General features: G+C 34.5%; 1 protein-coding gene across 1 annotated transcript in view; it reads right to left on the bottom strand.

Annotated features, from left to right (window-relative positions):
- Positions 1-15,411, bottom strand: part of LRBA (LPS responsive beige-like anchor protein) — a 376,211-nt gene that overhangs the window by 344,588 nt on the left and 16,212 nt on the right. Inside the window, exons 10-18 of the mRNA XM_013951635.2 lie at positions 15,176-15,344; positions 13,130-13,209; positions 11,616-11,678; positions 9,738-9,835; positions 5,648-5,740; positions 4,159-4,267; positions 3,526-3,607; positions 1,659-1,782; positions 1,215-1,407 (exon numbers count right to left, since the gene is read on the bottom strand). Coding sequence (XP_013807089.2) covers positions 1,215-1,407; positions 1,659-1,782; positions 3,526-3,607; positions 4,159-4,267; positions 5,648-5,740; positions 9,738-9,835; positions 11,616-11,678; positions 13,130-13,209; positions 15,176-15,344 — 1,011 coding nt within the window. The remainder of the gene's footprint in view (positions 1-1,214; positions 1,408-1,658; positions 1,783-3,525; positions 3,608-4,158; positions 4,268-5,647; positions 5,741-9,737; positions 9,836-11,615; positions 11,679-13,129; positions 13,210-15,175; positions 15,345-15,411) is intronic.

Raw genomic sequence — 15,411 nt, forward strand, 5'->3', positions numbered from 1 at the left:
CAGTTTGCTACTGTATGATCTATTTCACCTACACCCTCTGCATCTTGGGGGAAAGAAAACAAACAGATTTTTGAGGGCTGAAGATCTGACACAAAAGAAGATTAAGGTATTTTTGTACGACTAGAGCATGACCTCAGTATGGGTTAAAATTTGGCCCTGAATTCTTTGCACCAATAGCCTGGTTAGCCAAGTGACCACTTAATGCTGCTTCATGCACTTTTACTTTATGTATTTCTGTACTTGCCTTCCCATAGCCAAACAACCAACTATCAAGCTATGTTTGGGATGAATAAATAGAGCTTCAAAATAACAGTATTCGTGTTGTCTGCAGAGATGGATACTTTTCTTCAATTCATTCAAAATAAAGGACCCTCAGAAATGCTAACCATCCCTTAGAGTCATAAAATGATTATCAGGATTCACAGACTTCCAGTCCTTCTTTTTACATAGTTAATTTATACAAATTTAGAAATACATAATTTACAATTTAATTCATCCTAAGTAAATCTTTCTGATAAACCAGAACAATTAGGCTTACATAGCCCTTGTTCTTTTGTATGGAAAAGGAAGAAGAGCAGTTATATTTTACACTACAATACCTTGATTGAGATTCACTAATAACTTTTATGATAAAATTCTGGCTGCCACAACGAAAAAAACAGCCAGAAAAATAATGAAGGCTAACGGTCTTATTCATACTGCAAGGATTTGTTTTCTCATCATGCATTCCATGACGGCTTAACAGCTGAAATGTCCATCTTAACTTTGATTTCTTTGCTTTTTACTGCCTTGTTTTACAGCCTTTTGATGTTTCTAAATGGTATTTTTGTTTAAGAATAGATATGGTACGCCACCTTGTGTTCATGCCATTATTAAAAAACCCAGTCCAGCACACACATTCTTCAGAAATGTTCCTGAAATTTGATTATCTAATTTTTGAAAATATTTATGTGCCAATTTTAGTATCAAAAAATACTAGCACAACTTGAACAACAAGAAACATTTTTGTTTGAAGTGTTCAAACAACAAAATTAACATTTAATTGTCAAATATTTGAAACAGTTATGTCCAGTAACATATATAAACACTGGAATTCTATTTATTTCAACTGTTGATCTTCATTTCAAGACTATCTCATTGTATGATCCACCACTTTACAGCTCCAAACTTCATCACACAGCGAACAAAATTTCCCAACAATTGCACTCACTCACCTTTGAATGCGTTATTGACAGTGTATCCACCCAAACACGCCAGCCACCCCATTCATATTTGATCGCATGGTAGAGCAAAATTCGAAATATAGCATACACCATCTCAGTTATCTTCTGTTCCTCAGAAGTCTTAGGATTAAAACAGCAAAGGGAAAGCATCCACTCCTGCCAGACAGAGCACTGCAACAAACTCCTGCAAAATGCACATATGCTATATAATACAGTTTCAAAATTGATCCTAATCTACATCAGCCAAGTGAAGAATTTAACATGCACAAAAGCACTGCTGTATGCAAGCTTCTCTAATATTACATATTGAAGAGTAAGAGTACAGAATTTGCTAAACAGCAATGAAGCTATAGCTGCTGAATGAGGCTATTTTATTAGGAGACTATTATTTACTTACACTGTTTGCATACATGTGCATATAACAAGCTATCTTACCTCCTATTTTCTCTGCTGTTATTGAAAAGTTTAATCATATCTGAGAGAAAGGCTCGCCGAACCTCCAGAGTTTCTGTGCACTGGGGAGAGTTACGTAGCAGGATTGCAATAACTTTTAATACCTCTGTAAAATAGGTCATGAGTAACAAAATATTAGTACTAAAGCAAATCTTAAAATACTGGACATCTTTCAATATTGTTTGTATGCTAATCACTTCAAGAAAAGTGAAGCCACATAAAAAAGTATTACACTGAGAAAAGGCACATCTCTACTTGAGTAGGTTTGATTAATATAAATCCTTTCTTTCAAGATTTCTCACATCTGCTCACCTTCAGGGGGATTTGCAATCCCATACAGCTGAAGAAAATGGAAGCAGAATTAAACTATTACGAAAATTTTTGAATTACCAGGTTTAAGGAGCAGAATTGTAACTAGATGATGAATGACTACTATAAAACAAACTAATATCAAAACGTCTTCTTAAGAAAGACAAAGTCCACATAATATAATGCATCAGTTATAAAACCAATATACAAGAAAAATGCACAGATTTCTCTCTGCCTCAATAATACTGAATTTTCAAAGAATTTGAACAACTCCTGAGTACTCTTAATGATTTTTGTTGTTAAAAAAAAAAAAAAAAAACACACTCTGAGGAGGGGACAAAACCTTCCTGATATAAAGTTTAATCTGTTACTCTATGAGTGTATTGCTTTCAATATTTAAGGCGGCAGTCACTGTTGTTACGTTCCACTTTTTGAAGGAGTGGGACATTGCTGTTCTTGTTAACAACAACAACAAAAAATCTGTAACTAAATTAAGATGGGATTTGTACACAGTCACCGTGGTAGTTTCAACTCATCTTGTAGAATTTCTTTTAAAAAGTCCCTATTTAATAATATTAACATTGACATTACATAAGTACTCCAGGAGTCGCTCTTCCTAGTAAACCTAGATGATTCCAGACTCAGAAGTCACACTACAAATAGTCTGTACTAATCACAGCAGGGACTGTCAACTTCAAAAATTTTAAGAAAAAGAAACAGAAATCTCATCACATCTCTATTGCTTCATATAGAATTACCAGAAAGCAAACGACACCCTCCAACCAGACTTCTCTCCTCTGTATCTGCTTGGCTTTCCTTTCTCTATCCTACCTTCCACATGAAGTAACCCCACAACTACGTCCTACACTTAATGCCCTGCACTGACAAAACAGCTATGAAAGTGAAAATTCTGTATTTCTCTACACAAAATGAACTCCCAAAGCTATCATAATACCATTATATTACATACAGAGTACATTAATAATGCATATAATTCAGGAAAGGAGATCAGTATTTCCACTTAGTTCAAAAGACATCTTAAGTTTCATATCAAGATATTTTCCATGAAGTAAGTGAACCAAAACATAAGCAAATACATTTCTCCTACTTTCAGTCTAGTGTTGTCATACTGAGAGTTATTTAAGATGAAGGATCTTTCCATACTTCAGATAATTCAGTCTGACATCACCAAATAATGCAATCAGAATTGTGCTGGAACTTTAACATGTACTAAATCAAAATATTCTGTGTATGCAAGTCTTGAAAACCATTTCATAACATATTGCACAGCCAAAAAGGGTGAGTTATGAACTACATACACATTTAGACACATAAGATGTCTTTCAAAAAGCTGAAAATATATGCTTCCTGAATAACTCCAACTAAATATGCATTATCTTTCCTCTTGCATGAAAAACTACACAAAACTGAGATCAGAATTCAGACTCATAGACGTAATTAATAAGCCTTTTTTCTTTTTTTTTTAGAACAGTTATTTTGTCTAAAGATGGTATCACTTAGAAATTCATATCATCCTTACGAGGATTTTGTATCTTCACTGTTGAATCTGGGTCAGGATGTTGTTTATGTATCACTTGAGTGCAAATCTGTTCAGTCAGAATCTAGCAAGAAGGAAGAAGACGACACCAAATCAATGTTCATAAAGAGAGCTTACTGGGGTATAGTTGGATACATCTTTTCCACAGTGCCATCATTATTTCACCAAAGTTATAAAACTACACAAAGATCACTGGTCCTTTTTCTTGATAACTTAATTTCTTCTGTTTCTAAAAATTTTACTCAGCTCCATTTTTTGCACTCTCTTAAATGCACAACTGTTATTTTCAATGCACTGGAAGAGAAACCTGAATCTAACCAAAACAGTCATCGAAAGGCAAGATCACTGCTGGAATAAAATTCCACACACACATGAATGTCTGCTTGAGACATTCAACTCACTCATTATCTAGAATTGTTCATAATGAGCATATCCAACTTAGGAAAAAAAACCCCACTCAAGTAGTGAGCTTTAGAAAAAAAAATAGCAGCTCTCAGCTGCATGCTAAGGTTTTAATGTCATCTGGAACATATCAGCCCAAATATGCAAGCAATTTTCTAACAATGTCTTACAAGTAATTAGGAAGATTGGATCCTAACTACAGTATATTACTACCTCAAATAGGACATTGTATGTGGTCATTGTGATTAAGCTTGTCTGAAGCATCAGCCTTTCAGCCAACAAAGAGAACAATCCATGTCCAAGCATGACTTCAGCTTTTCTCCTAAAATAGCACAGAAAGATAAAGAAAATAAACTTGCGTATTAAACTTGCTAAAAAAGTGCCTCATGAAATATGAAATTAAAACATTAACTTTTTTTCTTTCCCTTAAGTCTTCATTTTGGCTAAGGAAAAGGGCAAGGAGTCTGAAAAAGGATAATTCTGAAAGGACAAGTCATTCCCTGAAGATAGTTGGAAGACAGCCATCTTTCTTCCACAGATGCAGTCCACTCACTGATGGACTCAAAAAGCTGGAACAGACCCTTCAGGATTTCTTGATAAACATTAAGGAAAGAGCATCTTTGTCCCTATTTAAGTCAAATATACATTTTAACCATGGACAGTGATCTCACTAGTTATCTCATATTGTAGCCAACTTCCCAGCTAACTCAGTTGATGGGTATCAATAACATCTTTTCTTCTGCAGATGGACCACCTCATGACTCCCAGGATCAGAAAAACATGCCAAAGGAAGACATTTCAAGAAAAATAGGGAGAAATCTATGTGCTACTCAAAGTAAGGACAAGTAGCACAGACATTTGTCCATGACTACCCAAGTACTCTCATATGTTCACACATCATGGCTAAAGCATGAAAGTAGTAATAAAATCAAAATGAGCTAGGATTAACTTTACAGGTAAGCAAGAGTTACCAAACTAGAGACACAGTTGAGAAGGCTTTAGATTTCTACATTACTCACCTTCAAAATGAAAGTGCAAAAACATTTATATGAACACTGCAAAATACTGTTCTGTTACAGATGAAACAAATATCTATCTGTTTCAACTCTGAGCCATGGCAATCTCATTCACATACAAGCTTCTACCTTAATTAACTTCCAGATCACAAAATTGGTTAGGCATATAGGCTATCAGCCATATAAAAAAGGAATTGATTGTTAACATTAATGTAGTTTTACCTAATTACACTAAGAAGGTTGAAAAAGATACTTGAGACATCTTAAAGTAAGTTCTCAGTAAGCAATATGGGTTTCAATCTCACTATTCTAACTCTTATACTGGTTTCACTGGAATTATGCAAAATGACTGCTTTAGAAAACAGGAAGCTACAATGCAGGTAAGTAGTAGTAAATGAACGTGATAATAAAGTGATAATGCCTGGACAGTAGTTCCCAATAAAAAGCGGTTTCACCACATTGAAAATGGATTAATGACAAACAAAATGAAAGGTACTTAAAGAATAATATCTCCTATTTGGTGAAGCATATTTGCTGGTTAACCTTCAACATAGCCTTTGATTTTTTATTCTATTTTACATACACACACACAATTATATAAATATAAGTCTGTATATACACATACACACACACGTATATGGCATGTCACAACATGCCATTTTCTTAAGATCTAAATCAGTACTTACTTTGGAGCAAGATGCTTTAAGAAGTATCCCATCACTTTTAGAGCTTGCACCCTGATGCCTTCACTTCTTGATGCTAAAAGCTTGTAGACAACCCTAAGTGGAGAAAACACAAGGCTTCCTAAAATAGTTGAAATAAACAGTACAGTTTTTGAAATTACAAATTAACTGCAGCAGACTGCAAATAAATTTGTGTCTGGGCCTAGGGCCTAAGTTGAAAAGATGGCTATTAATAAGACTAGAAAAAACATTTTTGTTAATCACACGACAATTTCTGTTTTCACATTTTTAAATTCTATTTAGAGATTTTTAATCCGATTTTAAACGCTCCAAAATATCAATATATATATAATACGTGTATAGCTGTGGAAAAGTTGTTGCAATTTCTATATGCAAAACTGTCTTAATCTAATATTTTAACCAGAAAACGAAGCAAATAATTGTTTTAATACAAATGTGGCTGAATAGGAAGAGCCATATTTAGATGGGGATTTATTACTAGCACTAATATTTGACACTCGTGCCCTTTGCTGGTCCCTCAGGAAGTAAAGAAGCACCAAGTCGGGAGACAATCTTGTCATTTCACCCATACCCATTTCTGCTCTTCAGAATATTAAGTATAAAATGTTCAATGCAAAAACACATTGGAATCTTAGCTGAACTGTCCTGTCTACTAAGTTTCATATGCATAAATACATGTTCTTTCTAGAAGGTATTCTTGCAGTCATTACTCTTCTTTAATTATGATGGCAGGTGTTCATATTTCAATCTCAGTTAGAATTCCGACATGAACACAAACAGTTTTCACTTTTCCATTTTCAGTTAGAGCCAAACGATTGCCCTACCATCCTGCAATAGGGCACCGCATTGTACATCTCAGAAGAGCTACAAACCAATTCCTGAGCACTTTTGTTTATTCCAATTCTATTTTCTTGTTACACTAAAAGAGTTTTTTCATAATGCAACCAAACTAAAATAACAAAATTAGGGACATTCATCATTCTAATTAGGAAATGCCTGCTACAACCAGAATTCAGCCCTATCAAAACTCTTAAATAATCTTTATAGGATCACCTATAGTTAGGGCAGCACCTCTGCCCAGCTTATGTCTTTATGATGAAAGAAACAGATCTCTGTGAACTATTTCTTTCAACATGTGCCATTCAGCATGTAGCCCTCTAAACACTAGTGACTACAGAATGATCATCTCACATAGGTTTTGTCATAGTGTCTGCGTGCTGAGTTCTCATTATTGAGTTCTTTTTCATAACATTCATATGTAATATGGAGATATTTCCCTATTTTTCACATAAGACACCAAGACAAGACAACAAAAATAGCATTCTTTATTAGAGGTGAACAAGTTAAAATATACAGGTGCCTTGACAAAGAATTTATACAGTCTTTGGACAAACTCACTGAATGTAGTACTAGAAAATCTTCAGCTCTTCTAGAAATCAGACTATAGGTTTCTCAAGTTGGGGCCACAGAAAAGGCAAGAAACCACACATTTCCTTAATTGTCACTAATTGTGATGTAAGCAGTCTGCCTGGCAGCCCAGGCAAAAAGCCCATTCTCCAAAGCAGCATTCAATGTCCTTAAGCATGTGAAGACTGTTCTCTCTTCAATTCTTTCCCCGATTACTAGAGAGCTTCTCATCTCTGCCAGTTTTTTTTAAGCAGCAATCCTCCCAAGAACATCTAACCGTATCCACAAAATAAAATGTGTGTGAGATTATATAAAAATTGTCTTAATGTATAAGAGCAAAGCAGAGTAAGCAAATTAAAATTCCTGAACAATCTTTATTTTAGAAGTCCCTAACTTCAGTGTTCTTAATTTAGCAATCTTAGTAAGGAGGTCTCAAAAGTATAGTCTTTAATGTAGTTTCTTGGATTTTCAAAAAAAGTATACGTTTCTTTTGCTCAGTATCTTTTCATTTCAATCTGTTTTCATTTCTAATGTTCAGCATCATAGAGTATGTCAACAGTAACTCAGATAAAGGCCTAGCCACTTCCTGCCAGACATGGACTGCTGGGAACCCACTGCCAGAGAACTGTCTCTCCACCTCTTACTGTGAATGCACGAACAACAAATTTCAGAAGCTTAAAACATTGGCAAGTGAGAGGCTCCAGAAAAGCACATTCTGGATATTATTGCGAGTCTCACCAACCCTGATGCCAAATTTCAAACTCCTGCTCTACACCTATGTGATGCTAACATTTCCCATGACTTAGTTTTAAGAAAAGAGCTATTTTGAGGAAATCTGTAAAGCTTTATTAAAAAAAAAAAAATAAATCTAATTTGAATGACTGAAGAAACTTTCCAAAAGTATCCAATGTTACAATATTGCATTTTACATCAGCCAGTTGTAAAAAGTTCACAGGACTTAGCCAGAGTTAATAGGCCTTATTTATACATACCTAAGCACTCACCACCAATTATATATTCCTTAACTATTGCCTACCTAAAGGTATTACCCAGGACATCTAAACTGAGACAAATAAAATCCGATTCTACATTGGAATTTAAATGAAAACCCAGGAATGATTAAAATCCAATTATCTATAGTAAATAATTTATCCTGGAAAAGTTGAAGCAACAGCAGCTGTGGAATAAAACCAAGGGGTAAGCCCACCATACAGTGTCAAGCTAACAATGTAATCCATTTCCCTACTTGTCTTAACAGAACAGTATGAGCGATACCTAGTCTCATAGGGAAAAAATATTTTCGTATGATTATTATTTCTTCAGTAGATTGGTAACTTTTAAATTTTTAATTATTTCTAAAAACTATTTATAACGCTTTGTAGAATTATTTTTATATTTCAATAACAAGGTTTTTTTAATCAAAAAAACAATAAATATATAAGCAACCCATTAAGTGACTGGAGACAGTACAGGAGCAAAGAATGTAATAAATGAGACAGAAAAACAAAATGATTTCTCACTGTGGACTCACTATTCATACTGACTTGCCCATACACTAGTTAATAAAAAGGAAAATGTCTACTGCCAGTTGTTAGGTAAAAACAAATGTATTACATTAGAGACCCAACATGGCATTCATATACTTTATTATTTAGAGTTTTTATTAGTTTCCCATAACATAATACATTACCATACAAATGAAGGCAAAGCTGAAGAAAATGGGTTAAAAGGAAAAGAAAAAAGGAAAAAAAAAAACAGCCTAGCACTAAAAAGGGAGGAAACAATTATGAACATGCCTGAATGCCGTCTCTTGAGAAAGAGCAACTGAAAAAAATATATATATAAATGGGAGTTAACCAATAGGTGCAAAAAAATATATGAACTGAGACTCTGCCTTTATACAGCAAGAGAATTACTACTCCACATACTTTTCTAGGAATAATTCTTACCTTTTTTTGCCTGATGCTATTTTCTCCCCACAAGGTCCATGCAGATTCATTTTAAATTAGAAAAGTTCAATAATGTGACCACCCTCTGAGAGCCACAACAAAAAAATCAAAGCCATAACTTAGTCTTTTCCTAGTAGATCTTCTCCTGTGCTTTTAGTGTTAGTAGAACAGGCTTTCTTCCCTAACTACTTTTCCTCTCACAAGTGTGAAACAACATTTCTCATTTTGGGGGGGAAACAGTCATTGTGAATAATCCATACCAAAGTGATAAATTTAAACAAACAAAAGCTTTCTTCTGCAAAAATCCCATAATACCTTGCACATTAAAAAAAAAAAAAAAAGGAATGAAGGCTAACAGATCAGAAGAAATCTGAGCCATTTTTTGCCAGCCTACTTTCAGTTCTAAAACATATGTAAGAATGGAATGCTAAAAACCCAGTAGATGAAGATTTAACATCCACATATAGACTAACCCAAATTGACTACTACTTGTTTCAGCATGACTGGCAGCTTGGATACATTAAAAAAAGACCTCATTGATAATATATCCATCACCACCTCTTGCCAAAGAACACCTGGACATAAAAATCACCCAAAAGGAGTCTGAGATTGCAACACACACTGACAAGAACCTTTCAGACTGCATGGAAGTTTTAGTAAATAGCAGTAAGGTCAAAATATTATTCTCTTTTGCCTGTTTACAAAATCTAACTTACCGTAATCCATTCCTCTTGTCAAAAGCAGGGATCATAGAACTGGGATGCTCTGACATCAGAGCAACAAGCAACTGCAGGACATCCATTAGATTGTCATCCTGTTGAATAAAAATTACAAATTTGAAATGAAAATGCATCTATGCTAGAGCATTGTTTTGGTCAAAAGAGCCACTGCAAATTATTTTAAAATGATCTGGGTAGTATTAGTAGACCAAGGGCCAAAAGGAATAGGCCAGGATCAAAGAGCTGAAGATCAAGAAGGCAAGTTCATGGAGCCAGGAGAAAATATTATGAAGAAAATACTTACTTTTTTTTTTTTTTCCAAATAGAGGGGAAAGTGACACAAATGTGTCTGGGGAGTAAGCCCCTGACAGGGAATGGACTCTATAGCTATTTCATATTTCATCCCATGCACATGGTCATCTGTCCACATACACATTTCCCTCTCTTCATGCACAGTAGCTACTGCATATTTGGGGCACTGGGCAATATTCAATAAGAAATCTCTACTAACAAATGCCCACTCTAGGAAAATAAAATTAACATCACCTGCCACTGATAATATCAAAAATAGGTAATTCAAGCCACCCTGTAAAGTTTTTAACACTATTAGTTTAAAGCACTCAAAACTACAGTTTAGGAATTTGTTTGAAGTTACATTACAACTACAAAATACCTACAAAGTAGCAAAATACAATCATGTCTTTTCACATTCTTTGTGGTATTAAAATGAAAGCTTAGTTAAAAAAAAAAAAAAAACACTTTCCATCATTTTTGAACAAATATTCTGATTCTGTCCCTATTAGCAAACCAATTTTATGCCTCCTGAACAACTCTGCTCCTCTGAAAATATCATTAGCTTGCATCACAGACACTATCATTGACAAATGAGCCTCAAAAGACTGAATTTTACTTTTTTATTGTTGTTGTTATGAATTTGCATCTAGATAACTAATTCAGTAGGATTCAGTATCCATCTTTTAGACTAGGCCACACACACTTCATTATATAGTTAAAAATATTATCACCTTCTCATCTGAAGGCTATATAAAGCTTCTGCTATTTTGGTTCACTCATTTGTTACCAAGAGTCTTATTTTTTAGATATCGATATATAGGAGAATGACATAAGTTATTTGACCATGATGCAGCCAAGTACATGGTTCAGTAACCAGAATAGAGAATAAAAGGAAGATATAGGTGTAAATAGAAAAGAAAAAAAATCTGTACTACTTGAAGTGAAGCTCAATTAATTCCTTATTTTACCCATTTCAAGCACCCTCACAGAGATTAGATCAGTTAGATTTATGTTCCCATTTCCCTTGTCTTTGATGTTGCATCTGGCATAAAGTGCCTTTTCCTGGTGCTAAAATATGAAGATGCAGATGTATCAGCGGTAACCAACATTTTCTCCCAATTAAGTTTATATGTTTCTCTTAGATGCCATTAACATGCATCTTTATTTTTAATGCATTTTTTCAACTTTATTGCTTTATTTAAGAAGCAGAATAAAAGGAGTAAAAAACAAAATTAAAAGTATTAAAATTATTACTTAAGCAGCATAAAACAAGTTTGTTTTTTTAAAGCACCATCTGCTTTTCTGCTTGGTAAATCAGTTTGCAAATCAACATAGGAAACTATTTTGACTTACTGGCTTACTGAACTTCAATCTAATATTGAACATAGTGCACTGCTCTGCAAGATATTGGTAATTCAACACACTACGCTTAAGAATTGGACAATATTTGCTACTTCCTCTACAGAGCCATCTTGTGGCAAAAAGAGGGTATTGTATTTTATTTGAAAATATTAAGGTAATTTAGTTAGTGGTCACAAACAGTGGAAGCAATATTAAAAAAAAGAACAAATTAAAAATTACCTCATGGATAGTGAGCAGATAATTCAGAATAGCCTGCAATTCATCTTCTTTTATTCCATAGTCCTTTAAAAGCAATCAGGTTTTAACTATCATCTTACAACATACAAAAGAGCAGTTCCCAAAAGAGCATTATTATACACCATGGTTACATACAGTGTAAGAGTCTCACAAGACAAGTTTATTTTCACTATGTACTATAATAGCTTCATACATAGAAGGTAGCTGTTTCTCTGCCCCAAAAGAACCCAACTGAAGGTTACAAAAGAGCATTAAGATGACTCCAAGACAGGCATAAAGGTAAGCTGGCGAGTAACATAGTACATAAAATAATCGATACAGAGAATGTGAACTGAGAGCTTTTTGTTAATAGGCTAATGAAGTTATGGTGGCAAAGAGCATGCAAAAGTAGACCTAGATGTTTATTTATGAACATAACTTAGCTCTGCCTATAGCTGAGATTGCTTCTTATTTTGCACTTTAGAATCGTATCTTCAGTTGCTTTCAACTTTGCAAAAATTTAAATAATTTATGGCTTCTGTGTCACAAACCTGCCTTAAGATTTTTTTTGGTGAATTGAGAAACAAAATAAACCATTTATGAGAATGGGATTATGGAAGGAAAGAGCTAGAAAATCTGCAGAAGAATCAACCTTTTATCATGGACATCCTTTTTACTGTCCTTGGAAAGGTCTATCCAAAACTGTCCAAGTCATAAACCTCTGACAGAAAAATCAAATTCACACACTCAATAAAGGTCATTTAGAGTTTGATAGCTAAATTTTCCCCTGTATTTCAATTACAGAACATATGATTTCAGTAAAGACAGAGTCAAGAGCAGAACTTTTCTGGTAGTTACTCTTCCCAACTGCTACGGCTCTGGAGAGCAGCACAGGGAGCATTTTGGTACCTTAGCAGCACAAGAAGTGTGTGTGTGGGGGGGGGGGGGAGCTGGACTCAAACACAGAAGACAGCCCAGAGAAAGGAGATACAAATAAGAAGAGATCAGAACTTACAGTAGCAAAGGGCTATAAAAAAATCCACAATCAGCAAAACTATTGAGTTTTAATATCTAATGTCCAACAAACGTTTGCAAAACTGGTACTTGTTACTTGTGGAGGGAGTATCTTGTCCTTCGTCCCACTGGTCCATAGCATACAATGCTATACTACTGCCAAATCTACTCCTTACACACTTCCTCTGATGCAAGTGGTATTGTTGTTGTCAAAGGCAAAATACTGAATCAAAAAGTACATATCTCCCTTGTAGTATATATTTCTAAATCAATGATTTAACTATTCTACTTTTGATAAAATCAGCTTAAAAGAGAGAAAATACATCTTCAGCACTACTGTCTATGACAACAGCCACAATAAGATAATGCACCTTAAATGCTATTTTCATTTACTACTTTGCTTACAAAACTCAACATGCTTAGGAAAAAAAAAGTTATAGTGAAGTTGCTTTCCTTATGAAAGGAAACTTGGATACCTTACCATAATTTAAAAGTTAGCCTACCTTCATCACTAGCTGTTTAATGAACATCAATAAGAATGCTCGCAGAGATAAAATCTCTTTTTGATTAGGTCGTGGCCCATCTACAAAAGAAAAAAAAGTAGATACATAAAATACAAACTAAAAGTGGTTATTAGCGTAAAATGCATTTTCAGGTACAGAAAAATAAAAGGCATTTGCTATGTGAAGAGGGCACAATTTTAAGTACAGTTATTTTTCCTCCACTTTGGACTATGAAATAGTAATAATTTTAGAACTTTTTATTAGCAAAATGCTCTGACTAGTGAGGTTCTAGAAAAGCTTTTATTAAACATGGCTTTCTAAAAACCTGTAAATTCTTTTCACAGTTTTACAATTCTCCATTTCCATAAAGAACCATTCTTCTTTACCAACTTCATGCAAGGAATAACTCTAATATGAGAATTTTACATTAGAATTCTTAGATTTCAAATTTTTGCAGTGTACAATTTTTTTTAAGCCTGCATACTGTTTACTAAAAATCAAAGGTAGAACTACATGCCATTATTACACATAGGCTACATACATGACAAAAATGAATCCTGCAATACTATATATATAAGTTACCTTAAGTCAAAGACTTAATTTGTTAACTCAAAGTCAAGGACTTGCTTCTGCCATTTCTGTGTAAAGCAGACTACTACTAAAATTTTTTAAATACCTAAATATTGAGTAGCTCCCAGGAGAGACAGGGTTAAAACAACAGGTGCAAGAAAAAGCCTTTATATAGAAAGCAAATGGCTGTTGCAAACACCTTCCTAGGGACGGTTTTTACATTTGCTCATAGGTTCACAGTTTCTATGATCATAATCACCAGGGAAAAGCAAATCAATTAGCAAATGCAAGTAATCATACAAGACTACGTTTTTGTACAGGATATGCCCACTGGCGTATTTAGTCTAAGAATAGGTATTTTCAACATAGACCAGTCTAGTCAAAATAAGCCATTCAAACTAAAATAGTAGGATTATCCTATACATACACTTGCCCCAGTTTCAATAAATCAGTTCAGAAGCTAATTAAGTAAATCCACATCTTCACTGAAAAGAAAAACCACATGTATTTTGTTCCTTACAAGACACAAACTACTACAAAACAATCTTTGCAACACTCCAACAGGGTTGCCCATTCTGTGAAGTGGACCCCTCACTCCCAGTACATCTAGCTCTCTTTCACCCACTGTTTCTCTCTCTGAAACTCCAGAGCTTTTCTTCATCACGGGAAAGAGTAGAGGAAGAAGTTCCTTTTCCTCTGTCAAAAGATTCAGAAGGTGTTCTGTGCATCATCCCCATAAAACTCAGAATAACAATCAGAAGGGTCATAAAGCTGTATTTTCAGAAGCATTAATTTTCTAATCTGTTCCAGGCCCACCTGCACAGGTTTATGCTATGTACTGAGTTGCTGCACATTTCATTTTCCCCAGTTCCTTCTACAGTATGGTATCTCTGAGCTAGGCAGCTATTCCCTTTGCTTTTTCCTTACAATCAGTGTTCTTGTTCCGTGTCAATGACAAGTACTAAACACCTGTTCTAAATTTCTTACTACTTCTTTCCCCATGAGTTCACTGTACAGATTAAGCATGCTTATTAAGCATGTTTCCAACAAGTTCAGACCTCTGTGCTTGTCAGACAGACTCAATATGCCTGCTTTCAGCTACACTGGTCTTATCAACAGATCTAATAGGCACTTAAAGGTGTCCAGAACTTGAACAAGCTCCATAAAGAGACTGTATTCCCAAGCACAGATCCACACTTACAAAACCCTACCTGCTCTCCCAGTTCTAATATCTGTTTAATATAGAATCTAATATTATTAAAATAATATATGAAGACAGAAAATATAATTTTCTTCAAAAGTTTTCATTAGTTGTTTTTTGAAAAGAGTCTTCAAGAATATCCTAGGGACAAAAGGTTACGGTGAACTCATTGCATTAAAACAATTCTTTATCTGGAAAATTTACAGTTTATATGACACACTGAACACAATGCTTAAAACAAATGTTAGCTTGCAAGAGTAGAAATGAACACATACCTAAACCTTTGGGAGTAATACCGCTGCGATCCTGAGGATTCACTACCCAGTAATAATACTTTAGGGTATGCATGACCAAAAGAACTGTCCCAACTCGCCGGATTGCATTGTATATGTTAACAGTGCCAATGAACTCAGTAGACAGGTAGGTGTACAGGATCAGCTGAACCTAAAACACCCAGTAAAGAGCTTAAAAATCATTACCTCAGAATTGTAGCATTTCAGGCAACTTCATT

This window comes from Apteryx mantelli, chromosome 5, assembly GCF_036417845.1.
Source record: "Apteryx mantelli isolate bAptMan1 chromosome 5, bAptMan1.hap1, whole genome shotgun sequence".
NCBI classification, from domain to species: Eukaryota; Metazoa; Chordata; class Aves; order Apterygiformes; family Apterygidae; genus Apteryx; species Apteryx mantelli.